The sequence below is a fragment of the Salvelinus namaycush genome, chromosome 23 (genome assembly GCF_016432855.1).
Source record: "Salvelinus namaycush isolate Seneca chromosome 23, SaNama_1.0, whole genome shotgun sequence".
Taxonomy (NCBI): Eukaryota; Metazoa; Chordata; class Actinopteri; order Salmoniformes; family Salmonidae; genus Salvelinus; species Salvelinus namaycush.
Genome location: NC_052329.1, coordinates 19,944,833 through 19,972,525, shown reverse-complemented (window position 1 = coordinate 19,972,525; position 27,693 = coordinate 19,944,833). Strand labels below are relative to the sequence as shown.

At 44.8% G+C, this 27,693-nt stretch overlaps 1 protein-coding gene across 1 annotated transcript in view; it reads left to right on the top strand.

The window, feature by feature from the left end:
* LOC120018520 (Down syndrome cell adhesion molecule homolog) overlaps nucleotides 1-27,693 on the top strand; it is a 137,920-nt gene that overhangs the window by 3,356 nt on the left and 106,871 nt on the right. Inside the window, exons 2-4 of the mRNA XM_038961747.1 lie at nucleotides 142-323; nucleotides 11,028-11,345; nucleotides 11,450-11,596. Of these exons, the coding sequence (XP_038817675.1) occupies nucleotides 142-323; nucleotides 11,028-11,345; nucleotides 11,450-11,596 (647 nt within the window). The remainder of the gene's footprint in view (nucleotides 1-141; nucleotides 324-11,027; nucleotides 11,346-11,449; nucleotides 11,597-27,693) is intronic.

The following is a 27,693-nucleotide window of genomic DNA, read 5'->3' as shown; positions in this document are numbered from 1 at the left end:
TTTAGCAAGTTCCTGTACAAGCCCTGTGTGTAGCCCCTGGGCAGAAAGAGGAGAATGCTTACTCACATTGGATAACCCCCCTCATTGCCCCCTACCTCTTTCCTTTTCTTCCCCGTCTCCTGTCTCTGCTCCTGATCCCAGGCCACCCCCCAGGCACAGCACAGAGAGCTGCTTTAATTACCCAGCGTTCCTGGTTGACAGAGCCTGTCACAGTGCAGCAGCTGCCCGCCCCACCTCACCCTGCCCCGTGTGCCCATGCCCTGCTCTGCCCCGTATGCCCATGCCAACTGAGAGCCGGACGACGGGCCACTGGCTCACCATACGTGACATGGGTGCCCTATAAAATACTTGGACCCAACTGATTAGTCCACCATCCAACTCTCTCTGGATCTCCCTATTTTTTTATCTCTTTTTCTGCTCTCTATGTCTGTCAGATGAGCTCATGATAAAATGATGGGCAAAATGTGTAATAGCACTAATGGATGATTTCAATTTAAACAGTAAACATCCAAGCAAATGCAGTACATAAACTGTACATGTGGCTGTATTCATTAGAGGGAGGCAGTAAGGAGTTAAAGCATGCATACATGTTGTTAGTGTTTGTTCCATCAGCATCGATTGCACGTTGAATTAAATGAAGCGCCTCCATAGTCCTGAAAGCCCTCTGTGATGGCTGATTACACCTGTCTGTCAGCTGATGAATTCTACTGCCTTTGATTGATCAGCTTAACTCAACAAATTTGAATATTCATATTTATATTCATAATCATATTCATGACAACTGTGTTGTGTAAACATTGGTTTTTCACACTGCACCTATATGTTAATATGGGGGCTTGTTTTGTGCGCAGATAATAATCATGCTAAGCATTACATCCAAAAATCACAACAAGGCAGTTGCATAATGGCAGCGTGATTGAGAGTTATTTTCATATTAAAATGAGAGAGGAGCCATCTGGTGCTATGGAATGTTGATGTTAATTGACGTAATTTCAATACTGAAGTAAAAGGATAATAGATTGCAAATTGTTGTTTGGCGGATGCCAGGAGAACACTACCTGCCCGAATGCATAGTGCCAACTGTTACGTTTGGTGGAGGAGGAATATAGGTCTGGGGCTGTTTTTCATGGTTTGGGCTAGGCCCTTTAGTTCCAGTGAAGGGAAATCTTAACGCTACAGCATACAATGACATTCTAGACGATTCTGTGCTTCCAACTTTGTGGCAACAGTGTGGGGAAGGCCCTTTCCTGTTTTAGCATGACAATGCCCCTGTGCACAAAGCGAGGTCCATACAGAAATGGTTTGTCGAGATCGGTGTGGAAGAACTTCACTGGCCTGCACAGAGCCCTGACCTCAACCACATTGAACACCTTTGGGATGAATTGGAACGCTGACTGCGAGCTAGGCCTAATCGCCCAACATCAGTGCCCGACCTCACTAATGCTCTTGTGACTGAATGGAAGCAAGTCCCTGCAGCAATGTTCCAACATTTAGTGGAAGGCCTTCCCAGAAGAGTGGAGGCTGTTATAGCAGCAAAGGAGGGACCAATTCCACTTTAATGCCCATGATTTTGTCATGAGATGTTCGACGAGCAGGTGTCCAAATATTTTTGGTCATATATGTGGTCCTCACGCAAAGCATCATGTGCCTCTGGCATAAACATTTTCCTTGTTTGTTTTCATGGTTAGATTCCCATCTCTGGGCTCTCCAACATCTACAACATTTGCTAATCTCATATGTTTTGGATTTATATTCCCAAATAGAATTCTCCCCCCTTCTCAATGAAAAAAGACGGTGGCGATGAAGTGGCCTTGTCTTTTTTCTTCTCCCTCCAGCTTTGCTGATAGAAAAAAAGCTTGGATTATTATGGATGCATATATAACATTATTGAACAGTGTCACTTCTTTAGACTTTATGGTTCAGCTCATGAAAAATTATGGCAATTACACATTTCCTCTGTGGTTATTTAGTAAGTGGTTAGGTTTGAGAGGAGTTGTTCGGGCATGAGAAGCATGACGCTTTGTGGGGCTTCTGAGGAGGTTGTACCTGGGTTGAACTCATGTAGACCTGTTTGGTAAGGAATGGGTGTAGCAGTGCAGTGACATGATACTCAGTATGATTAGATCCACAAGGACCTTTGACTTCTCTGCAGTTGGTCTTATCAAACCAATCTTTGTTATGACTACACTGTGCTAAATTGAGTTTCTTTTATGAGTTTTAAGTCTTATTAGTTGTATGTACAGGATACACATGGTATACATCGTCCAACTAAATGCTTACTTGCAGGTTCCTTCTCAACAATGCAACAACAATAAGAAATAATAAAATATAAGAATACCATCATAAAGTAAATGGCTCAGTAGGATAGATTAAATATGTACTCCCAGTGTAAATTAACAAGGTATTCAAGTCAAAATTAAGAGATGGCTTTTTGTTTGGGAATTGTATTCATCAGTGTTTTTTCTGTTTGAAATGACTGGAAAGGACTTCTTGTGCCACTAGTTTTAGAAATGTAATGTGTGCTGCATCTGTGTTCTTTCTCAGTCACTGGCTCTGATTGCTCTTGATAAACCACCAAATATCTGTAACACAGAAATGTTTCAGTGACAGAGAATTTTAGAAAGGCGTCAAATATTATATTCAACATATCTTACTTTTTAATCAATGCAATAGGGATTGTAATGTTTCTAAAATATGAACAACATCACCAATTATTGATTAATTATTTAAGACACCTACCTATACACTCCCTTGAAAAAAGACTCTGGGTCTCAATGGTTAAATAAAGGTTAAATAAAAATAAATAAATACACGTTGATGATTTCAAAGAGGATTTTTCATTAATATTAGCACACCTACAGGTTGAGGCTGTATTATCAATAGGCCACAAATAAGGGTTCTATGTTTAGCCCCAGCTGAAAAGGAATGAATTACAATTTGATAGGATTTTGATGTATTATTTTACAATTGAGTCTTTAACGCAGCTACAGACCCATACAGAGCAATACGATTTTCACTCCATTTTAAAATATTTAAACAGGCACAATCTTGATAGAACTGCTTTTTTTCTCAATCAATGTTATTTATTTATTATTGGGCAAATCATGATGGGCTTCAATGGATAAGCCTAGGTCATTCATAGACACAATTCAAACCTTCCTGTAGCTACAGTATGTTGCTGATGCTAGTAGAGAGAGAGAGAGAGAGAGAGAGAGAGAGAGAGAGAGAGAGAGAGAGAGAGAGAGAGAGAGAGAGAGAGAGAGAGAGAGAGAGAGAGAGAGAGAGAAGCCTTCTGTTGGAAGTCATGGGCGTAATGCAGCTAGACTCAGGATACCCTAAAGTGTCTGTGAAATCATATGTGTGGGTGTGCATCATGAGTCACCCCTATCGTCTGTCCTATGTGTGTATGGCTGCCATTGACAGATTGATCAGTCTGAGGAGGCTAATGCTCAGCAAGCGCCTCCATCACCCATTAAGGAATGATCTCAGTCACAGCCAGGGACTCTCAGGCCGACTCTCTGCCATAGACAACACTGTCTGACTGACTCATAGTGTCCCCTAAGAAATATAATTATGGATGAGCCACTGGTTATACAGGAGTGTGTTTTCTTTCACGCCTACTACAGTAAATGGGTTCAACTGATAAGTCAGAGTGGTTACCATTGAAGCCAACTTACCTCTGGACTGAACAGAAACTCTCACATCAGAAACAGCTGAGTAGAGCAATATGGACGTTTGTTGTTGTTGTTGTAATTATTCGTTTTTATTTTGTATTTGTGTGTGCGTGTGTGCATGGATGGTTGTGTGTATCTCTTTGCGGGCCAGAGCCGCTGGAGCATAGAGAGGGTGGAAACCACTGCGATTTGAAACCTTGTTAGAAATGTATGAAGTGCTAAAATGTTTTATCCCCAGGGAGGCCTAGCTAGCTGTCACTGGTAAGCCATTTACTGCTAGGCACGGACTCTGACACCAGACAAAGATTCAGAGGTAGGCTAGGCAGCAGGCAGGCACAGGATCATGCTCAGCCAGGAGTAGTTATACACAGAGTGTACAAAACATTCAGAACACCTTCCTAATATTGAGTTGCACCAATATTTTCCCTCAGAACAGCTTGAATTCGTTGAGGCATGGACTCTACAAGATGTCGAAAGCGTTCCACAGGGATGCTGTCCCATGTTGACTCCAATGCTTCCCACAGTTGTGTCAAGTTGGCTGGATGTGTTTTGGGGGGTGGACCATTCTTGAAACACATGGGAAACTGTTGAGTGTGAAAAACCCAGCATCCCTGGCACAAACTACCATACAATATTTAGGCACTTAAATCTTGGCATTTATTATTATTATTATTTTGTATTACCCATTCACCCTTTGAATGGTACACATACACAATTCATGGCTCAATTGTCTCAAGGCTTAAAAATACTTATTTAACCTGTCTCCTCCCCTTCATCTACGTTGATTGACGTGGATTTAACAAGTGACATCAATATGTCATGGAAAGAGCAGGTGTTCATAATGTTTTGTACACCTAGTTTATACACCACTCAGTAATCAACCACCTAGAAATTAGCACTGAGCCACCTGATGCTAATTGGTCCCACTTCGTGTTTCTCTCCCTTCCAAGGGAGCCACGTAACGACACATACTTTTACATCATGAACACTCTTTCCCCCTTGTTGCTCCCCTGCTCAACCAAAGCAGCATACATGTTCAATGTTGTCTATGAGCAAGGCCTGTTATTTTACTTTTATGTAATGAATATGATTTAAGCGGTATCAAGGATTAGATGATGACTAAAAAGGTCCATATTAAATACACTGTAAACATCAGGTCCATAACAAAAGCATTTATTGGTTTCATCATGGCCAAGTAAATAACTACTGTCCTGATGTATTTACAAGTAAACATACATATTATACCAGTCAAAACTTTGGAAACACCTACTCATTCGAGGGTTTTTATTTATTCTTACTATTTTCTACATTGTGGAATAATAGTGAAGACATCCAAACTATGAAATAACACATATGGAATCATGCAGTAACCAAACAAGTGTTAAACAAATCAAAATATATTTTATATTCTTCAAAGTAGCCACCCTTTGCCTTGATGACAGCTTTGCACACTCTTGGCATTCTCTCAACCAGCTTCATGAGGTAGCCACCTGGAATGCATTTCAATTAGCAGGTGTGCCTTGTTAAAAGTTCCTTTGCGGAATTTATTTTCTTATTAATGCATTTGAGCCAACCAGTTGTGTTTTGACAAGGTAGGGGTGGTATACAGAAGATATCCCTATTTGGTAAAAGACCAAGTCCATATTATGGCAAGAACAGCTCAAATAAGCAAAGAAAAATGACAGTCCATCATTAATATAAGACATGAAGGTCAGTGAATCCGGGAAAATTTGAAGAACTTTGAATGTTTCTTCAAGTTCCAGTCGCAAACACCATCATGCGCTATGATGAAACTGGCTCTCTTGAGGACCGCCACAGGAAAGGAAGACCGGGAGTTACCTCTGCTGCAGAGCACAAGTTCAGTAGAGTTAACTGCACCTCAGATTGCAGCCCAAATAAATGCTTCACAGAGTTCAAGTAACAGACACATCTCAACATCAACTGTTCAGAGGAGACTGCGTGAATGAAGTATTCATGGTTGAATTACTGCAAAGAAACCACTATAAAAGGACACTAATAAGAAGAAGAGACTTGCTTGGGCCAAGAAACACGAGCAATGGACACTGCCCGGCACCCTCCACAGCAACCCGCCAAAGCCCCCACCATTTCTCCTTCACCCAAATCCAGATAGCTGATGTTCTGAAAGAGCTGCAAAATCTGGACCCCTACAAATCAGCCGGGCTAGACAATCTGGACCCTCTCTTTCTAAAATGATCTGCCAAAATTGTTGCAACCCCTATTACTAGCCTGTTCAACCTCTCTTTCGTATTGTCTGAGATCCCCAAAGATTGGAAAGCTTCTGCGGTCATCCCCCTCTTCAAAGGGGGTGACACTAGGCCCAAACTGCTACAGACCTATATCCATCCTACCCTGTCTATCTAAGGTCTTTGAAAGCCAAGTTAACAAACAGATCACCGACCATTTCGAATCCCACCGTACCTTCTCTGCTATGCAATCTGGTTTCAGAGCTGGTCATGGGTGCACCTCAGCCACGCTCAAGGTCCTAAACGACATCATAACCGCCATTGATAAGAGACATTACTGTGCAGCCGTATTCATCGACCTGGCCAAGGCTTTCGACTCTGTCAATCAGCACATTCTTATTGGCAGACTCGACAGCCTTGGTTTCTCAAATGATTGCTTTGCCTGGTTCATCAACTACTTCTCTGATAGAGTTCAGTGTGTCAAATCGGAGGGCCTGTTGTCCGGACCTCTGGCAGTCTCTATGGGGGTGCCACAGGGTTCAATTCTTGTATACATTTTCTTTGTATACATCAATGATGTCGCTTTGCTGCTGGTATTTGTCTGATCCACCTCTACGCAGACGACACCATTCTGTATACTTCTGGCCCTTCTTTGGACACTGTGTTAACTAACCTCCACAGACGACCTTCAATGCCATACAATTCTCCTTCCGTGGCCTCCAACTGCTCTTAAACGCAAGTAAAACTAAATGCATGCTCTTCAACCGATCTCAGCCCACACCTGGCCGCCCGTCCAGCATCACTACTCTGGACGGCTCTGACTTAGAATACGTGGACAACTACAAATACCTAGGTGTCTGGTTAGATTGTAAACTCTCCTTCCAGACTCACATTAAGCATCTCCAATCCAAAATTAAATCTAGAATCGGCTTCCTATATCGCAACAAAGCATCCTTCACTCATGTTGCCAAACATACCCTCGTAAAACTGACCATCCTACCGATCCTCGACTTCGGTGATGTCATCTATAAAATAGCCTCCAACACTCTACTCAACAAACTGGATGCAGTCTATCACAGTGCCATCCGTTTTGTCACCAAGCCCCATACACTACCCACCATTGCGACCTTTATGCTCTCGTTGGTTGGCCCTCGCTTCATACTCATCGCCAAACCCACTGGCTACAGGTCATCTACAAGTCTCTGCTAGGTAAAGCACCGCCTTATCTCAGCTCACTGGTCACCATAGCAGCACCCACACGTAGCACGCGCTTCAGCAGGTATATCTCACTGGTCACCCCCAAAGCCAATTCCTCCTTTGGTCGTCTTTCCTTCCAGTTCTCTGCTGCCAATGACTGGAATGAACTGCAAAAATCTCTGAAGCTGGAGACTCATATCTCCCTCACTAGCTTTAAGCACCAGCTGTCAGAGCAGCTCACAGATCACTGCACCTGTACATAGCCCATCTGTAAATAGCCCATCTATCTACCTACCTCATCCCCATACTGTATTTATATATTTATCTTGCTCCTTTGCACCCCAGTATCTCCACTTGCACATTCATCTTCTGCATATCTACCATTCCAGTGTTTAATTGATATATTGTAATTACTTCGCCACCATGGCCTATTTATTGCCTTAACTCCCTTATCTTACCTCATTTGCACTCACTGTATATAGCCTTTTTGTTTTCTTTGTTCTACTGTATTATTGACTGTATGTTTTGTTTATTCCATGTGTAACTCTGTGTTGTTGTATGTGTCGAATTGCTATGTTTTATCTTGGCCAGGTTGCAGTTGCAAATGAGAACTTGTTCTCAACTAGCCTACCTGGTTAAATAAAGGTGAAATCAATTTTTTAAAAGTAAAAAATGAGACCGGTGGAAATCTGTCCTTTGGTCTGATGAGTCCAAATTTGAGATTTTTGGTTCCAACCGCTGTGTCGTTGTGAGACGCAGAGTAGGTGAACGGATGATCTCCGCATATGTGGTTCCCACCATGAAGCATGGAGGAGGTGTGATGGTGTGGTGGTGCTTTGCTGGTGACACTGTCTGTGATTTATTTAGAATTCAAGGCACACTTAACCAGCATGGCTACCACAGCATTCTGCAGTGATACGCCATTCCATCTGGTTTGCGCTTAGTGGGACTATCATTTGCTTTTCAACAGGACAATGACCCAAAACACACCTCCAGGCTGTGTAAGGGCTATTTGACCAAGAAGGAGAGTGATGAAGTGCTGCATCAGATAACCTGGCCTCCACAATCACCTGACCTCAACCCAATTGAGATGGTTTAGGATTATTTGGACCGCAGAGTGAAGAAAAAGCAGCCAACAAGTGCTCAGCATATGTGGGAACGCCTTCAAGACAGTTGGAAAAGCATTCCTCATGAAGCAGGTTGAGAGAATGCCAAGATTGTGCAAAGCTGTCATCAAGCTACTTTGAAGAATCTCAAATATAAAATAGATTTAGTTTTGTTTAACACTTTTTTGTTTACTACATTATTCCATATGTGTTATTTCATAGTTTTAATATCTTCACTGTTATTCTACAATGTGGAAAATAGTCAGAAAAAAGAATAACCCTTGAATGAGTAGGTGTGTCCAAACGTTTGATTTGTACTGTATATTGGATCTTAATTTGACCAGTATTGTCACAGCAAAAGTGTTAAGGCTGTGTAAGGGAGGCGAAGTCAGAGAGCAGAGTAGAGTAAACAGGTGCACTTTTATTCCGTACAACAATAGGCTCAAAAAGTGCCCAAAAACACTGAACATAAACTATAAAAGTATCGCGCGTGAACATACACCGTTAACAATGAACAATTACACACAAATACATGATGGGGAGCAGAGGACTAAATACATGTAGATTGGGGAATGAAAACCAGGTGTGTAGGGAACAAGACAAAACAAATGGAGATATGAAAAATGGAGCGGCGATGGCTAGAAAGCCGGTGACGTCGATCGTCAAACGCCGCCCGAACAAGGAGAGGAGCCGACTTCGGCGGAAGTCGTGACAAAAAGAATCCTGCAGCAACAGGATTAGAAATTTTAGTCCATAATGTTACTTGATCGGTGGTTAGGCTATTAGCCTGCTAAAATGAGGCTACATGAAAAGTGTGATACTGTTAATAACTGTGTGTTAGTGCGAGTTTTCAGTGAATTTATGTAAGTCATTAAAACCTCTTATGGCTGCAAGCCCGAGGTCGGTACACCTATGACAACATCCCCCACCCCCCCCACACTGATTAGCATCGCTAGCATAGCGTCACAATTAAATAGTAGCATCTAAATATCATTAAATCACAAGTCCAAGACACCAAATGAAAGATACAGATCTTGTGAATAAAGCCACCATTTCAGATTTTTAAAATGTTTTACAGGGAAGACAAAATATGTAAATCTATTAGCTAACCATGTTAGCAAAAGACACCATTTTTCTTTGTCCACCATTTTTTCTCAACACCAGTAGCTATCACCAATTCGGCTAAACTAAGATATTGATAGCCACTAACCAAGAAAAAACCTCATCAGATGACAGTCTGATAACATATTTATTGTATAGGATAGGTTTTGTTAGAAAAATGTGCATATTTCAGGTATAAATCATAGTTTACAATTGCACCCACCATCACAAATCGACTAGAATAAATACACAGAGCAACGTGTATTACCAATTTACTCATCATAAAACATTTCTTAAAAATACACAGCACATAGCAATGGAAAGACACAGATCTTGTGAATTCAGACAATATTTCAGATGTTCTAAGTGTTTTACAGCGAAAACACAATAAATCGTTATATTAGCATACCACATATGCAAACGTTACCCGACCATTGATTCAAGCCAAAGAGAGCGATATCGTTATCATCGCCAAAATATATTAATTTTTTCACTAACCTTCTCAGAATTCTTCCGATGACACTCCTGTAACATCATATTACAACATACATATAGAGTTTGTTCGAAAATGTGCATATTTAGCCACCAAAATCATGGTTAGACAATGACAAAAGTAGCCCAGCTGGTCAGAAAATGTTGTGCGCCATATTAGACAGTGATCTAGTCTTATACATAAATACTCATAAACGTGACTAAAAAATATAGGGTGGACAGCGATTGATAGACAATTTAATTCTTAATACAATCGCTGAATTACATTTTTTAAATTATCCTTACTTTTCAATACAGGTTGCGCCAAGCGAAGCTACATCTAACAAAATGGCGGCATAAGCGATTAACATTTTTCGACAGAAACACGATTTATCATAATAAATTGTTCTTACTTTGAGCTGTTCTTCCATCAGAATCTTGGGCAATGAATCCTTTCTTGGGTCTAATCGTCTTTTGGTCGAAAGCTGTCCTCTTGCCATGTGGAAATGCCCACTGCGTTCGGCATGAACTGGAAACGTGCCCAGAGGTTCAAAGTGTCTCAGAAAGCAATGCCTCAAAATCGCACTAAACGGATATAAATTGCTATAAAACGGTTTAAATTAACTACCTTATGATGTTTTTAACACCTATAACGAGCAAAAACATGACCGGAGAAATATTACTGGCTAAACTAAAGCTTGGAAAAAGAGCAGGTCCGTGTCCACCTTGCATCAGGCGCAGCTGGAAAAGGGACACTACCTACACGTTGTGCTGTTTTATAGAGGCTCTGATTGCGCAATCGACTCCATTCAAAGCGTCACCACGTAATGACATCCAGGGGAAGACGTAAGCAGTGTTTGTATCCTCATAGCATTCACAGGGACCTTTAAACTGACTCCAGATCAGGGGCCAAGATGTCTGAAATCTGACTCCATGTCAGGGAAAGTGCTGTAGAATGAGTTCTGTTCCACTCAGAGACAAAATTTCAACGGCTATAGAAACTAGAGAGTGTTTTCTATCCAATAATAACAATAATATGCATATTGTACGAGCAAGAATTGAGTACGAGGCCGTTTGAAATGGGCACCTATTATCTGGCTACTCAATACTGCCCCTGCAGCCATAAAAATTTAAGCTGATCTGCATTTTCTCAGCAGGAAAATTCGCAACAACAAAGTGTGATCAAATTAAGACCCTGCGCCTGTAGTATACCCATTCAAGTCAGTTGTCATGCCATCAATTTTTTTTGTTCTCTTTGTTCTCCTCTCTTACAGTTTTTAGCGAAGATCTACGTTCCAGCTTATATTTTGTCAATGCATCTTTGCAAGAGGTAGTGTTTGCCAGCACCACAGGGACCCTGGTGCCCTGTCCCGCTGCAGGGGTGCCCCCCGCCTCTCTGCGCTGGTACCTGGCCACCGAAGAGGAGATCTACGATGTGCCCGGGATCCGCCACGTGCACTCCAATGGCACCCTCCAGATCTTTAACTTCCTCCCCTCCAGCTTTAGTAAGCTAATCCATGACAATACCTACTATTGCACAGCTGAAAATCCTTCAGGGAAAATAAGAAGTCAAGATGTCCACGTTAAGGCCGGTAAGTGTTTCTTTTAAATAGTAACTGTTGTTTTCATTCCTTAATTTCTTCTTGTATGTATTTCATTTGCTTTTTCCAAATGCCACCCCTCTTGCTATCCTCAGTATTTCGGGAGCCCTACACCGTTCGGGTGGAGGACCAGAAAGCCATGAGAGGCAATGTAGCGGTCTTCAAGTGCATTATCCCTGCCTCCGTGGAGGCTTACGTCACTGTCGTATCGTGGGAGAAAGACACAGTCTCACTATCCTCAGGTAAGACAATATTCTTATATCTTGGTCAGAATTTTGTTCAATTCCTTGCTTGGACTCTTCAAATCAGCTATTGGATTACAAGTTCAGAAGAGGGATTCTTAGGTGTAGCAAACAAAACAAGATTTGTTTACACAGACAGTGCTATGGATCCAAAGGTTTCTACATGTGAAGCCTTCCCTGGTTTGCTCTTTGTACTTGGGCCACTGTTCTGTCTCTCTGTGACTTACCTGCTTGTGGTCTCAGTCAGCCATTACTGGAGCTCCATGGAATCCTGTCCTCCAACAGTAATAGCAAGGCTAATGTCTGTCTGTCATTTTGACCCACCCCCGACCCCCTCGATTGGAATCATTCATTGCACAGGTTGATATTGTACATTAAACGTTCGATTGATGCCCACCCTCTGGGCAATTTTGCTTTATATGGTGCATTTAGAAAAAATATAGACAAGCACGCACCTCAAGCCATTTGACAGAGGGCAAATTGTGGGACATGTTTTAGTAACATTTTAAATGTGTCTGCTCAAGCACAAAGATCCCTTCTGTGATCCATGTCTGTGCGTACTGGTTGCTAGTCGGGGGCATTACTGTTTCTGCTGCTGTAAGGAGATATTATATGATCTATAATGACTGCACATGAGTTTTGCAGATTCAGACGAGTGAAAAAGATGCTAGCCTCTGTGAAACCTAGAAGTTATCACTTTTTACTGTGTCACATTCATAGCCTTGAAAAGTAGAGTAGCATGGAAAGTGGGATTTTGACTTCTCTCGTTTAAATGATGTGCTTAACTATATAACATAGGGCAGATGTGTAATAGCTAGTGTTTTTTTAAAGTGAATTTAGGTCATGCAGTATTGTATTCCTATGGAACCTTTATTTTAATTTGTTCAACTTTTACTGCACAACAGCCAGGGTATTGTAACGGTGAATAATGTGTAGGAGCAGTGATGTGTTTTATCATCACCCAGTTCTTAGGAGTGCTTTTACATGCATTACAAACAATCTAGATGGGATTGTCCCTGTTTATTCCACACGAAGCCTGTCAGAAGCATCAGCAGCATGGTCAGAATCAGTGCTCTTTCCCTGCTAAATATTTTATGATGTCCTGATGCATGAGCAAATGCACCTTACACTGTTATGGAGAGGGTATGTTTACGGCATGAGCAGGGGTTACAATGGGCATTAAAAGGTGTGTGTTTTATTTCTTTACCGGGGGTTTGTTCCCAGGTTGTGTGTGTGTATATGTTTGTATATATGTTAGCATAAGGTTATCAACCAGGCCTGGAAACAAAGCAGATTGACCCAACCTATTCTTCTCTGACGGTTGCCAGCCTTGCACTTGACATTTTTAATGAAAGAAGACTTGGTCTCGGTTGACACAAAATAAAGCTATCCAACTGCTGTGCTAAATTATTAATCTAAGGTTTTTGACTGGTACTGTATGTATTTTATGGATTCATGTTTCATATAATCCATTTAAAGTAGACACCTTAGCATGAAGTGTTATCCTATATATCTTAAAAATCATATTTTAATATGTACAAGCGACTGGTTTGCATTGCGTCTCATCTGAAGCCTTTGAATTTCCAGTGATTCATGTCAGGGGAAAGGATATGTATAATTACAGACTAGGGCTGGTTTTAATTAATCAACTGTGATTGAAAAGTTAATTACAATATGAATTACCTCTTAAAATAAGGACTGCTTAGTAGTCATTTGAAGTGGCCCTGTTTTCAGTCTGAATGAGCACCGCAACTCACAAGCCCTAATGTTGCCACTAACTTACCATTAACCTGTCATGCATTTTAAAATGTACCTCACTGTGCAGCTTTTCAAATTCACGGCAGCCGCTCGGCTCCACTCTGCTTTTGATAAACAATTGACAGAGCTAATAGGAAGATGAAAGAGAAAAAGAGTGCAGCGCGGCTGCCTTTTATATGGGACGCCTAATGTATCTCCAGCTTCTTTATGTGTGTGTATCAAGTGGTGGGGTTGTTGAATATGGGATGGGCTGGATGGCACATCTTTTTGTCTTCTGCATCTGATTTGCCTTTGCCTTTGTCTCTCACCTTTCACATGTGATCCAATTTAATGAGGGGGCCTTGATGGGAGAAAGGCTGATCAAAACTATCTCTCTAAGGGATGCATACAACATGTGGGCATACAGGTTTGTATTCCAGTCCTATGGTTATACAATAACTTATTCTTCCTCTCTTCTCTCTCACACTCCTCCTCTTTGTTTTGCTGGATGAAGTAGATGTGGGGTTTGCTGCACAGTGAACCTGTCTCATTCAGAGCACGTCTCTGCATGGCCCTGCATTGGTCCTCTGGGTTTCAGTCTCCTCCAACGATGCTACACTCTGCACCTACTAGGAAACTTGTATTCATCCATGTGAGGTGGGACTTTGTCTTGAGTGAATGGCGTACGGTGTATACAGTATCTTACACATGTAGTTTGCTGGCGTTCGCAAACAGTTGCACATATTTAAATGTTCATTTAAGTGTCAGGATGTTTCCATAGTGCTGCTGCATCAGACCTTTTTGCACCAAGTTTGTAGCCTGGTAGATCACATTGCCCCAGACAGACAGACCAACAGACAGGTACAAGGCCTGTGTATGAGCATGACGGCCAGTGTCTGTCTACTGTTGCTGTGAGGAAAAGTAGAGGCTGGTCCTCTGATGCCTGGAGATAGTGCTTTCTCATTAGAACAAACACACGTGCCTTTCATCTTTTCAAGCTGAAGATTAAGCTGGAGATGGTGCAAGGAAAGCTTTCCTCAAGCATTAAGGCACAGGCTTACTGCAATGCTGGAGGGGAAGGATGACTGTAAGCCTCTCCCTCCTCCTCTCTCCTCTCTTTCTCCTTTTCCTTCTCTCTCCTCTTTTTCTCCCTCTCCTCTCTCCTCTCTTTTTCTCTCTCCTTCTCGCTCCTCTCTCTTTCTCACTCTCATTCGCTCTCCTCTCTTTCTCCATCTCCTCTCTCCCCTCTCTTTCTCCCTCTCCCTCTCCTTCTCTCTTCTGTCTTTCTCCCTCTCCTTCTCTCTCCTCTCTCCTCCTCTTTCTCCTTCTCATCACCTCTTTCCCTTCCTCACTTATAAGGAATGTTGTTGAAAGGCATTTGTTATTACATGTATTGGTGAATGCATTGTATACTGAGCAGCTTTCCTATTTCTTAGTGTTGGTACAATACCATAATGGTATTAAATGCAGTCATATGTACTGTATAATCTTCTGGATTTGACCTTCTATAAGGATCGTAGTGGCCAGAGAAAAGGGCCTTACGATTCTACTGATGCAGTCATAAAGTCTCTATCCTGGATGATCAGTGAGTCTTCTTCCTGTTCATCATTTACTGGCCTTGACTGCCAGCCTGCCATCGTCCATTGCGTAACACTTGGCAGAAGGCCCGAGTCAATTTCCTGCTGGCTGCAAAACACTGTTTTCTATTTGGTTTATGCAAATGTATCATCTAATGTTCTGAGCATTACCAGAGCCCCTGGAAACATTTTTCAGTCACATTTATGTGGGCTGCTTCACAACTGTGTACTTAACACTAACTGTTTAAATGCCACTGCAATCTCTCCTCCTGCTCCTGATGCCACTCACCCTCATTCAAGGTACTTGAGTAGTGCTAATCAAAGCTTATCAAGGAGTTTGCCTGCTAATAGCATCAGTGTCTTAACCAGCCAATCTCCATAATGTCTGGGATGCTCTTACAGGAGCTAGAGTAGGGAAGGAAGGAAGCTATCATCACACAGCAGGGATTTATCTAGTCAGCTTCATGACACCTCCCCATTTTTCGCTGGGATTGACAGAGGGCACCTACAGGCAGGCAGAGACAGGACAGTTAAATTACCCCGGAACCAACCCAAAGTCAGGCCAACCTTGAAGAGAGGGCAGAAAGAAGCTCTTACTGGTTCTGTTGGTGTGCCGAGGGGGAAGAAGACAATGGAGAGGAGAGTGGGCGAGGCTGAAGCTTTCCTTAGTAAACATAGGCGTCCACACTGCATTGCATGGGCCACATTGTTATCTCCCTCTCTCTCTTTCTCAGAAAGAGGGAGAGCATGATCTCTATCTAACCACAGAACAATTACGAGGAATCCCTGGGCTAGTGTGTGTGTGTGTGTGTGTGTGTGTGTGTGTGTGTGTGTGTGTGTGTGTGTGTGTGTGTGTGTGTGTGTGTGTGTGTGTGTGTGTGTGTGTGTGTGTGTGTGTGTGTGTGTGTGTGTGTGTGTGTGTGTGCCTGCAGGTGCTATTCCTCCCATCCTGCAGTAAAGCCTTATGAAACAACACAGCACATAATTTTACTCCTGCTCCACCCAGAGCAGCAGCAACTGAAATGCTGAGCCTCATCTTTCACTAGATCCTAGTTCATAGTCTACTCATGCACAGCTGCTAGAAAGCTTGGGGAGATGGGGTATTGGGAGTGTGTGCACGACTGTGAGTGTGTGCGTGTGTGGAGAAGGATACAATCCAGAACTATCAATACTTGTGTGCATTAATCACGCGGCTGCCAGAGAGAATTATGGGAACATGAGCTGAAGGATGCATTTGTGCATTTGCAGCATGAATGCTGTTTGAAGGGGAGTTTGTGGAATTGGGGTGAGGGGAGAATGGACCCTTTTCTATGTGAGCAGAGGAGATGGTCTGGGGTGGGTTGTTGATCTAAATGTACATCAACACACTGATATTTTTGTTATATGGCCATATGAACTCTTGAGAACTGCACTGCTGGGTTTTCATTTCATGTTAGAAACATCTTGTTCACACAACTCAGCCCTCAATATGAACCATAGAAGATATGTTGTTCTTCTATTTTATTCATATGTCAAGATGGCATGTTGGAGTAAACGAGTAACCAACTGTCTTTGCTATTGCTGTCTGATGTTTGAAGTCCTCAGCTTTTCTGTGATGTGGGACAGAGGGAGGGAGGCAGTGTTGGGGTCAATTCAAATTGAAGTCGGTCAATTCAGAAATTAAGCTACATTTCCAATTCAATAATTGAGAAAAGGGCAACTATTTTCATGACTTCTGAATAAACTGGACAGGAGAAGCTATTCATTTCAGTTGTTCAATTTTTTAAATAAAAAATTCAGATCACTTCCTGAATTCAGTGACTTCAATTTGAAGTGACACCAACCATGGAGGGAGGGATAGAATTTTTTGTGTACTTTTACATTGTACAACATGAGTAAAACATAAATTGTATGAGGTGCACTCACCTCTTTTAGTAGGGATGTACAGTATAAATTAAGTAGTCAGAGTATTACTGCAGTATTACAATAGTATAGCAATTTTCTATTGAGGAGGCCGAGCACCAGATTTCCTGCTGATACAGTGCCTGCCTGTCACCCAGCCTAGCAGAGCTATAGAAAACAACAACTGTTGATCACAGTTAGAGCTCTGAGCAGGCGTTCTTACATTACAGTCAGAGCTCTGAGCAGGCGTTCTTACATTACAGTCAGAGCTCTGAGCAGGCGTTCTTACATCACAGTCAGAGCTCTGAGCAGGCGTTCTTACATTACAGTTAGAGCTCTGAGCAGGCGTTCTTACATCACAGTTAGAGCTCTGAGCAGGCGTTCTTACATTACAGTTAGAGCTCTGAGCAGGTGTTCTTACATTACAGTCAGAGCTCTGAGCAGGCGTTCTTACATCACAGTCAGAGCTCTGAGCAGGCGTTCTTACATTACAGTCAGAGCTCTGAGCAGGCGTTCTTACATTACAGTCAGAGCTCTGAGCAGGCGTTCTTACATCACAGTCAGAGCTCTGAGCAGGCGTTCTTACATTACAGTTAGAGCTCTGAGCAGGCGTTCTTACATCACAGTTAGAGCTCTGAGCAGGCGTTCTTACATTACAGTTAGAGCTCTGAGCAGGTGTTCTTACATTACAGTCAGAGCTCTGAGCAGGCGTTCTTACATCACAGTCAGAGCTCTGAGCCGGCGTTCTTACATCACAGTCAGAGCTCTGAGCAGGCATTCTTACATCACAGTTAGAGCTCTGAGCAGGCGTTCTTACATCACAGTCAGAGCTCTGAGCAGGCGTTCTTACATCACAGTCAGAGCTCTGAGCAGGCGTTCTTACATCACAGTCAGAGCTCTGAGCAGGCGTTCTTACATCACAGTTAGAGCTCTGAGCAGGCGTTCTTACATCACAGTTAGAGCTCTGAGCAGGCATTCTTACATCACAGTCAGAGCTCTGAGCAGGCGTTCTTACATTACAGTCAGAGCTCTGAGCAAGCGTTCTTACATCACAGTCAGAGCTCTGAGCAGGCGTTCTTACATCACAGTCAGAGCTCTGAGCAGGCGTTCTTACATTACAGTCAGAGCTCTGAGCAGGCGTTCTTACATCATAGTCAGAGCTCTGAGCAGGCGTTCTTACATTACAGTCAGAGCTCTGAGCAGGCGTTCTTACATTACAGTCAGAGCTCTGAGCAGGCGTTCTTACATCACAGTCAGAGCTCTGAGCAGGCGTTCTTACATTACAGTCAGAGCTCTGAGCAGGCGTTCTTACATCACAGTCAGAGCTCTGAGCAGGCATTCTTACATCACAGTTAGAGCTCTGAGCAGGCATTCTTACATCACAGTTAGAGCTCTGAGCAGGCGTTCTTACATCACAGTCAGAGCTCTGAGCAGGCGTTCTTACATCACAGTTAGAGCTCTGAGCAGGCGTTCTTACATCACAGTCAGAGCTCTGAGCAGGTGTTCTTACATCACAGTTAGAGCTCTGAGCAGGCGTTCTTACATCACAGTTAGAGCTCTGAGCAGGCGTTCTTACATCACAGTCAGAGCTCTGAGCAGGCGTTCTTACATCACAGTCAGAGCTCTGAGCAGGCGTTCTTACATTACAGTCAGAGCTCTGAGCAGGCGTTCTTACATCACAGTCAGAGCTCTGAGCAGGCGTTCTTACATCACAGTCAGAGCTCTGAGCAGGCATTCTTACATCACAGTCAGAGCTCTGAGCAGGCGTTCTTACATTACAGTCAGAGCTCTGAGCAGGCGTTCTTACATTACAGTCAGAGCTCTGAGCAGGCGTTCTTACATCACAGTCAGAGCTCTGAGCAGGCGTTCTTACATCACAGTCAGAGCTCTGAGCAGGCGTTCTTACATCACAGTCAGAGCTCTGAGCAGGCATTCTTACATCACAGTCAGAGCTCTGAGCAGGCGTTCTTACATCACAGTTAGAGTTCTGAGCAGGCATTCTTACATCACAGTTAGAGCTCTGAGCAGGCATTCTTACATCACAGACAGAGCTCTGAGCAGGCGTTCTTACATCACAGTCAGAGCTCTGAGCAGGCGTTCTTACATCACAGTCAGAGCTCTGAGCAGGCGTTCTTACATCACAGTCAGAGCTCTGAGCAGGCATTCTTACATCACAGTCAGAGCTCTGAGCAGGCGTTCTTACATCACAGTCAGAGCTCTGAGCAGGCATTCTTACATCACAGTTAGAGCTCTGAGCAGGCATTCTTACATCACAGTTAGAGCTCTGAGCAGGCGTTCTTACATCACAGTCAGAGCTCTGAGCAGGCGTTCTTACATCACAGTCAGAGCTCTGAGCAGGCGTTCTTACATCACAGTCAGAGCTCTGAGCAGGCGTTCTTACATCACAGTTAGAGCTCTGAGCAGGCATTCTTACATCACAGTTAGAGCTCTGAGCAGGCGTTCTTACATCACAGTCAGAGCTCTGAGCAGGCGTTCTTACATCACAGTCAGAGCTCTGAGCAGGCGTTCTTACATCACAGTTAGAGCTCTGAGCAGGCGTTCTTACATCACAGTTTACTGATAAATAAGAGCAATATGGCAGCCATTGGGCCGCTTAGGATGAAAATGATTAGGTGGTGATCTGTGGAGCGATGGGTACTAAGTATGGTTTAATCTTTAATAAGCAGTGATGGGTTTACGGTATTTTGCATTTTGGTATCAGTCGTCGGAACTGGAATGGGCCTTTCCAGTGCTTATGGATTACACTGCTGTACTAGTGGACCAGGCCAGCCTCCATCATGGCAGCTGGCCAAGAAACAGATTAGTAATAAGCACGGCGTGAGATAATTACGGGCAGAACAACCAATTCATTTCTGTTTATAAACCACTCCTAGATGTGGAGTTGTGTTTACCCATGGTGCAGTGGGGCAGGCGTCCCCTCGTCGTGGTGTGTTGGTGGCAGGTGGCGAGGGTTTTGGTTGGCGCCTCTCATATGGTCTGGAACACAGGATAAACACAGAGAAGAGAGGCCAATTGATGTTCAATCAACCTCCCAGAATGCAGCAGTGTCTGATCCCATCTTAAAAGCCTTGAAAAAGGCACTTAAAGAAACTAAAGCACCCACTGACTGACCAATGGGATTTTATTTTCTCTCCTTCATCCTTTCAATCTGAGATGAATGCATCTTCCTCTCAGGGTGGTCAATCTAGAAAAATACAGTAAATCGCATTTAGTCCATTAAACTTTCACACTAAAGCCGTGAGCCATTCTGCCCATACTTGGGGCATTAACGCTGATTGGAAACAGTCAAGACATTGAAGACACTGAAGTAAACTAATCAAGTGGAGTGAAACTGCTTCTTGTGCGACAAAGAACTCATCTCAGACAACAAATGGCATTGCAGTTTTGGTGTTGTTGTTGGATATCATAATTGTATTCAAACAAAGCTGAGCTTGAATCATGCAATTCAAAAAAATATTTGATACAAATCTGTTATTAGTGTTAATATACAGTGTGTCTATAGTGTAGCAGTGCTCCTCACCACTGCTCCCTGACAGTATTATCATTTTAAGGAGACCTTCCATCTCTGTTTTGATGGATGAAACATCAACCTTCATTGGCCCCTTTTCTACAGCCCTATATGGCCAACTCCTTCTTCTTCTTCCCCCTCTCCTTCTTCCTTAACACTAACCCTATATGGCCAACTCCTTCTTCTTCTTCCCCCTCTCCCTTCTTCCTTAACACTAACCCTATATGGCCAACTCCTTCTTCTTCTTCCCCCTCTCCCTTCTTCCTTAACACTAACCCTATATGGCCAACTCCTTCTTCTTCTTCCCCCTCTCCCTTCTTCCTTAACACTAACCCTATATGGCCAACTCCTTCTTCTTCTTCCCCCTCTCCCTTCTTCCTTAACACTAACCCTAGGAACATGGACAAAGAGCACTAGTGGCATGTCTTTGACCACTCCTTCCCCCTTCAGCCTACACTACAGTATGTCTCCCTTGAATGTGAGTATCAGACGTGCGGTGTGTGGTGGATTTGTGTGCATTGTTATCTATCCATCCATCCAGGACGGACAGACTGTCAGACAGTTTCTCATCAGGAGAGAATAGCAATTAGTGTTAGCATGGTGATATGGTTTAGGGGGTTGGATAGCATAGTATGGTCTAGGGGTTGGTCTAGGATAGGTCGTTTGAGTGCTTCTGGTGGCAGCAGGGTGGAGGTGTGGCTCTCTCCTGGCTGTCACTAAGATGCTTATGGTCTAGAAAAGGGGTGGCCTGGATAGCTAACTGGGTGTGCAGGATTTTGTTCCAGCCATGTACTAATATAACACACCTGATTCAGCTTACCTGAAATAACAAAAGTGAGGCTCGTTAAGTAGGGATGCGATTTATTTTGAAATGCACAGACGTTGGGCTTGGTAGGTGCACTCTTGACGTTTTCCATTTTGTGCATACCGCAGTGAAAGGGAAAGCAATTATCTGTCCCTGTCTTCCTTTGGTATTATGGAGCCTTTCATAGTGTTGTTGACTGTGACGTCACAAGGTGGCGGCTGTGGAGACTGACCTTTTGACAGACGCAGCCTGCAATCTTCACATCCGTGTAGGAGTTCAGCCAGCCAATCAGAGCAGCTCCTGCTGCTGCACAGTCTTATCACCTGCATACAGCTGCTGCTGCCCCTCTGATGGAGCAAGGAGGAGAGGGAGGGAGTGAGGGAAGGAGGGAGGGAAGAAGCAAGAGTGAGAGGGAGAGATGTTTCTGCGGTCCAAGAGGATGATTTCCGCTGCATGTACCAGGACATATCCATGTATTTTAAAGCACTACGTTCACATTTCATTTTCAGGGTTTGATATTGCTGTTGTGCTTAAACATATTTGAAGAAGAGTTTTTTTTAATGCTGTTTGAAACATTGTCAGTGCCTCAATCATTGTAATTAAGTGTGACGGTAGAAAAAATGTTAGATAGGGTTTTAGAGCAAAAGCATGCTTTGTAGCCTTAGTGAAATTAAATAAATAAAAAAAGCTCAATCTGAATTGATTTTCCTGTTAAGTTCTGCTGTACTTGTTACCATGGAAACCTGGTCATGTTCCCCTGGCCTCCTAGGGCTAGTGTAATTGTTGTCTGTTTTTCAAAGCCAAATTCTCCAGCTCTCTCAATGGTTCATCTACCAATCAAATACAAAAAACATTCTCAAGGATATATTCCTTCTGGAGTCTACAATTGGAGCTTTATGAACCTGCCTGTGTAGCATTTAGCAGTCTCTGACTACTATCATAAAAAGATAGTGTACTATGTTTACCTTTGCTGGCAATAAAGTAATGCCTTCTCTTCTCCCATTCTATTTGATTATACATTATTGCCTACTGCAAAGGACTGTTGCATTTGTAATGTAAATAGCTGCTTGTAGCGATGTACAGTAACTGCCATTGCCAAGTCTCTCTCATACTGTTTTTACAGGATTTCTATTTCCTACCCAAATGAGAGGAGAGAGAGAGCTCTCGTTTTCTTACAGGAATAATTAGCTGAAATTGGGGCGGTGTCGCATGCTCACTCAGCAAAAAGGCCTGGGAGGGTTCTCAACTTTTCGGCTTTGATTCAAAGGGGACTTTGGGGTCACCAGTTTCCTCAGTATTTCAAGTCAGATATTGTCCTGTCACTGTGTTGGACCTATCCCAACTTTCTCTTCCAGATCAATAGTAATTAATTGTCCTCCCTAGAGGGATACTGACTGAAGTATCCATGTACTGTATGGTAAACAGTCAGACAGCTCTGTAGAAGAGAGGTTTAGAATAGCTTGCATTTGATACTAGGCACAGTGGTCATATGTTACTTCCTAGCCTTTTTGCTGTTTTGATAAAGACATTCTGTACAGTATAAAAGCAAGGGTCTGGTCTTAACTGGACACCTGGTGTTTACCTGCACACCATCAATCAAAGTCCCCATGGCCAAAATCATCTTTTTGACAAATGTACATTTATTGAGAGATTGAGAGAAAGACTAATATTTTTTGAAATCTCATGTTTATTTTATTGTTATTGTTATTTTATATGACAAATGATTATATAGAAAGCCTATTATTATTCTTAAATGTATTTCATTTGTCAGTAAGCAAGCTTGGCACACCTGTATTTAGGGAGTTTCTCCCATTCTTCTCTGCAGATCCTCTCAAGCTCTGTCAGGTTGGATGGGGAGCGTCGCAGCACAGTTATTTTCAGGCCTCTCCAGAGATGTTCGATCGGGTTCAAGTCCGGGCTCTGGCTGGGCCACTCAAGGACATTCCGAGACTTGTCCCGTAGCCACTCCTGCGTTGTCTTTGCTGTGTGCTTAGGGTCGTTGTCCTGTTGGAAGGTGAACCTTCACCCCAGTCTGAGGTCCTGTGCGCTCTGGAGCAGGTTTTTATCCAGGATCTCGCTGTACTTTGCTCCGTTCATCTTTCCCTCGATCCTGACTAGTCTCTCAGTCCCTGCAGCTGAAAAACATCTCCACAGCATGATGCTACCACCACCATGCTTCACTGCAGGGATGGTGCCAGGTTTCCTCCAGATGTGACGCTGGGCAATCAGGCCAAAGTGTTCAATCTTGAATCCATCAGACCAGAAAATCTAGTTTCTTTAGGTGCCTTTTGGCAAACTCCAAGCGGGCTGTCATGTGCCTTTTACTGAGGAGTGGCTTCCATCTGGCCACTCTACCATAAAGGCCTGATTGGTGGAGTGCTGCAGAGATGGTTGTCCTTCTGGAAGGTTCTCCCATCTCCACAGAGGAACTATGGAGCTCTCTCAAAGTGACCATCGGGTTCTTGGTCACCTCCCTGACCAAGCCCCTTCTCCCGCAATTGCTCAGTTAGACCGGGCATCCAGCACTAAGAAGAGTCTTGGTCGTTCCAAACTTCTTCCATTTAAGAAGGATGGAGGCCACTGTGTTCTTGGGGAACTTCAATGCTGCAGACATTTTTTAGGACCCTTCCCCAGATCTGTGCCTCAGATCCTCAAAAAGTTTGACAGCTGCACCATCGAGAGCATCCTGACTGGTTGCATCACTGCCTGGTATGGCAACTGCTCGGCCTCCGACCGCAAGGCACTACAGAGAGTAGTACGTACGTCCCAGTACATCACTGGGACCAAGCTTCCTGCCATCCAGAACCTCTATACCAGGCGGTGTCAGAGGAAGGCCCTACAAATTGTCAAGGACTCCAGCCACCCAAGTCATAGACTGTTCTCTCTGCTACTGCACGGCAAGTGGTACCGGAGCGCCAAGTCTAGGTCCAAAATACTTCTTAACAGCTTCTACCCCCAAGCCAAAAGACTCCTGATGTCACACTCTGGCCTTTGTTATATTGATTTTCTTTATTAGTTTAGTTAGGTCAGGGTGTGACATGGGATGTTTGTGTGTTTTGTCTAGTTTAGGGTGTGTGTATTGTTTAGGGGGTTTTGTATAGTGTATGGGGTTGGGTTAAGTAGAGAGGTTTAGGAAAGTCTATGGTTGCCTGGTTTGGTTCTCAATCAGAGACAGCTGTTTATTGTTGTCTCTGATTGGGAGCCATATTTAAGGCAGCCATAGGCTTTAGGTGATTGTGGGTATTGTCTATGTTGAACGTTAGTAGCTTGTGTGTGCACTTTCATTTATAGCTTCACGGTCGTTTATTGTTTTGTTAGTTTTGTAAGAGTGTTTCGTGTTAAGTCTTCGTCTAATAAAAGGAAGATGTATGTCTCTCACGCTGCGCCTTGGTCCGCTTATTATGACGATCGTGACAGAATTACCCACCAAACCAGGACCAAGCAGCGTGGTAAAAAGCAGCAGCAGCGATGTCAAAACTCCTGGACGTGGGAGGAAATCCTAGACGGGAGAGGACCCTGGGCACAGCCAGGGGAATATCACCGCCCCAAGGCAGAGATGGAGGCAGCACGGCGACACGGTAGGAAGCCCGAGAGACAGCCCAAAAAAATTCTTGGGGGGGGGGGCACTTGGAGCAGTCGGCGAAGTTGAGGGGTGAGTCTGAGATTGTCGAGGAGTTATTGGACAGATTGGAGGAGAGTGAACGAAGGGGAGATTATGAGACATTCGAGGAGTTGTTGACGAAATTGGAGGAGAGTGAAGAGAGAGAGCTGTTGGTTTGGCAGAGTATGCATGGCATTCTCCCTGAGGAGCGTGTTAGCTGTCCGATGCCACCTGTGTCAGTTCCTCGTACTCAGCCTGAAACTTGTGTTAAAGTTCCGGAAGATTTGATGCCGGCTATACACACCAGGTCTCCAGTACACCTTCACAACCCGGTGTGTCCTGTTCCTGCTTCTTGCACTCATTCTGAGATGCGTGTCCCCAGCCCGGTACCACCAGTTCCGGCACCACGCACTAGGCCTAATGTGCGTCTCCAGAGCCCTGTTCCTCCTCCACGCACTAGCCCTGTGGTGCGTGTCTCCAGCCTATTACCACCAGTGCCTACACCACGCACCAAGCCTCCTGTGCGTCTCCAGAGTCCTGTGCATCCTGTTGCTGCTCCCCGCACTAGCCCTGAGATGCGTGTCCCCAGCCCGGTACCACCAGTTCCGGCACCACGCACTAGGCCTAATGTGCGTCTCCAGGGTCCAGTATGCCCTGTTCCTTCTCCCCGCACTAGCCTTCAGGTGCGTGTCCCCAGCCCGGTACCACCAGTTCCGGCACCACGCACCAGGCCCACAGTGCGCCTCAGCCGGCCAGAGTCTGCCGTCTGCCCAGCGGCGCCTGAACTGCCCGTCTGCCCAACGCCGTCTGAGCTGTCCGTCTGCCAAGCGCCGCCTGAACTGCCCGTCTGTCCTGAGCCTTCAAAGCCGCTCGTCTGTCCTGAGCCTTCAAAGCCGCCCGTCTGCCCTGAGCCTTCAAAGCCGCCCGTCTGCCCTGAGCCTTCAAAGCCGCCCGTCTGCACTGAGCCTTCAAAGCCGCCCGTCTGTCCTGAGCCTTCAGAGCCGTCTGCCAGACAGGAGCCGCTAGAGCCGTCCGCCAGACAGGAGCCGCTAGAGCCGTCCGCCAGACAGGAGCCGCTAGAGCCGTCCGCCAGACAGGAGCCGCTAGAGCCTTCCGCCAGACAGGAGCCGCTAGAGCCTTCCGCCAGACAGGAGCCGCCAGAGCCTTCCGCCAGACAGGAGCCGCCAGAGCCTTCCGTCAGACAGGAGCAGCCAGAGCCTTCCGTCAGACAGGAGCAGCCAGAGCCTTCCGTCAGACAGGAGCAGCCAGAGCCTTCCGTCAGACAGGAGCAGCCAGAGTCGTCAGCCAGCCATGAGCAGCCAGAGCCGTCAGCCAGCCATGAGCAGCCAGAGCCGTCAGCCAGCCATGAGCAGCCAGAGCCGTCAGCCAGCCATGAGCAGCCAGAGCCGTCAGCCAGCCATGAGCAGCCAGAGCCGTCAGCCAGCCATGAGCAGCCAGAGCCGTCAGCCAGCCATGAGCAGCCAGAGCCGTCAGCCAGCCATGACCAGCCAGAGCCGTCAGCCAGCCATGACCAGCCAGAGCCGTCAGCCAGCATCCGCCAGAGCCGTCAGCCAGCCAGGATCCGCCAGAGCCGTCAGCCAGCCAGGATCCGCCAGAGCCGCCCGCCAGCCAGGATCCGCCAGAGCCGCCCGCCAGCCAGGATCCGCCAGAGCCGCCCGCCAGCCAGGATCCGCCAGAGCCGCCCGCCAGCCAGGATCCGCCAGAGCCGCCCGCCAGCCAGGATCCGCCAGAGCCAGCCAGCCAGGATCCGCCAGAGCCAGCCAGCCAGGATCCGCCAGAGCCAGCCAGCCAGGATCCGCCAGAGCCAGCCAGCCAGGATCCGCCCCTCAGTCCGGAGCTGCCCCTGAGTCCGGAGCTGCCCCTCCGTCCAGTGGCGCCCTCTGGGATGGTATTCAGTCCGGGACTCGCCGTTCCAGAGGCGCCACCAAAGCGGGTAGTGACTATGGTGGAGGGGGGTCCACGTCCCGCACCCGAGCCGCCGCCATAGGAAGGCCCACCCGGACCCTCCCCTTCTGTGTCAGGTTTTGCGGTCGGAGTCCGCACCTTTGGGGGGGGGGGGTACTGTCACACTCTGGCCTTTGTTATATTGATTTTCTTTATTAGTTTAGTTAGGTCAGGGTGTGACATGGGATATTTGTGTGTTTTGTCTAGTTTAGGGTGTGTGTATTGTTTAGGGGGTTTTGTATAGTGTATGGGGTTGGGTTAAGTAGAGAGGTTTAGGAAAGTCTATGGTTGCCTGGTTTGGTTCTCAATCAGAGACAGCTGTTTATTGTTGTCTCTGATTGGGAGCCATATTTAAGGCAGCCATAGGCTTTAGGTGATTGTAGGTATTGTCTATGTTGAACGTTAGTAGCTTGTGTGTGCACTTTCGTTTGTAGCTTCACGGTCGTTTATTGTTTTGTTAGTTTTGTAAGAGTGTTTCGTGTTAAGTCTTCGTCTAATAAAAGGAAGATGTATGTCTCTCACGCTGCGCCTTGGTCCGCTTATTATGACGATCGTGACACCTGAACAGCTAATCAAATGGCTACCCAGACCATTTGCATAGCCTCCCCTTTTACGCTGCTGCTACTCTCTGTTTATTATCTATGAATAGTCACTTTAACTCTACCTACATGTGCATATTACCTCAATTACCTCGACTAACCGGTGCCCCAGCACATTGACTCTGTACCAGTACCCCCTGTATATAGCCTCGCTATTGTTATTTTACTGTTGCTCCTTAATTATTTGTTACTGTTCTTTTTTCTTTTTCACTTATCTATTTACTTATTTTTTCTTAAAACTACATTGTTGTAAGTAAGCATTTCACTGTAAGGTATACACCTGTAGTATTCAACGCATGTGACAAATACATTTGATTTGATCCTACATTTGATCCTGTCTCGGAGCTTCACAGACAATGTCATTCGATCTCATGGCTTGGTTTTTGCTCTGACATGCACTGTG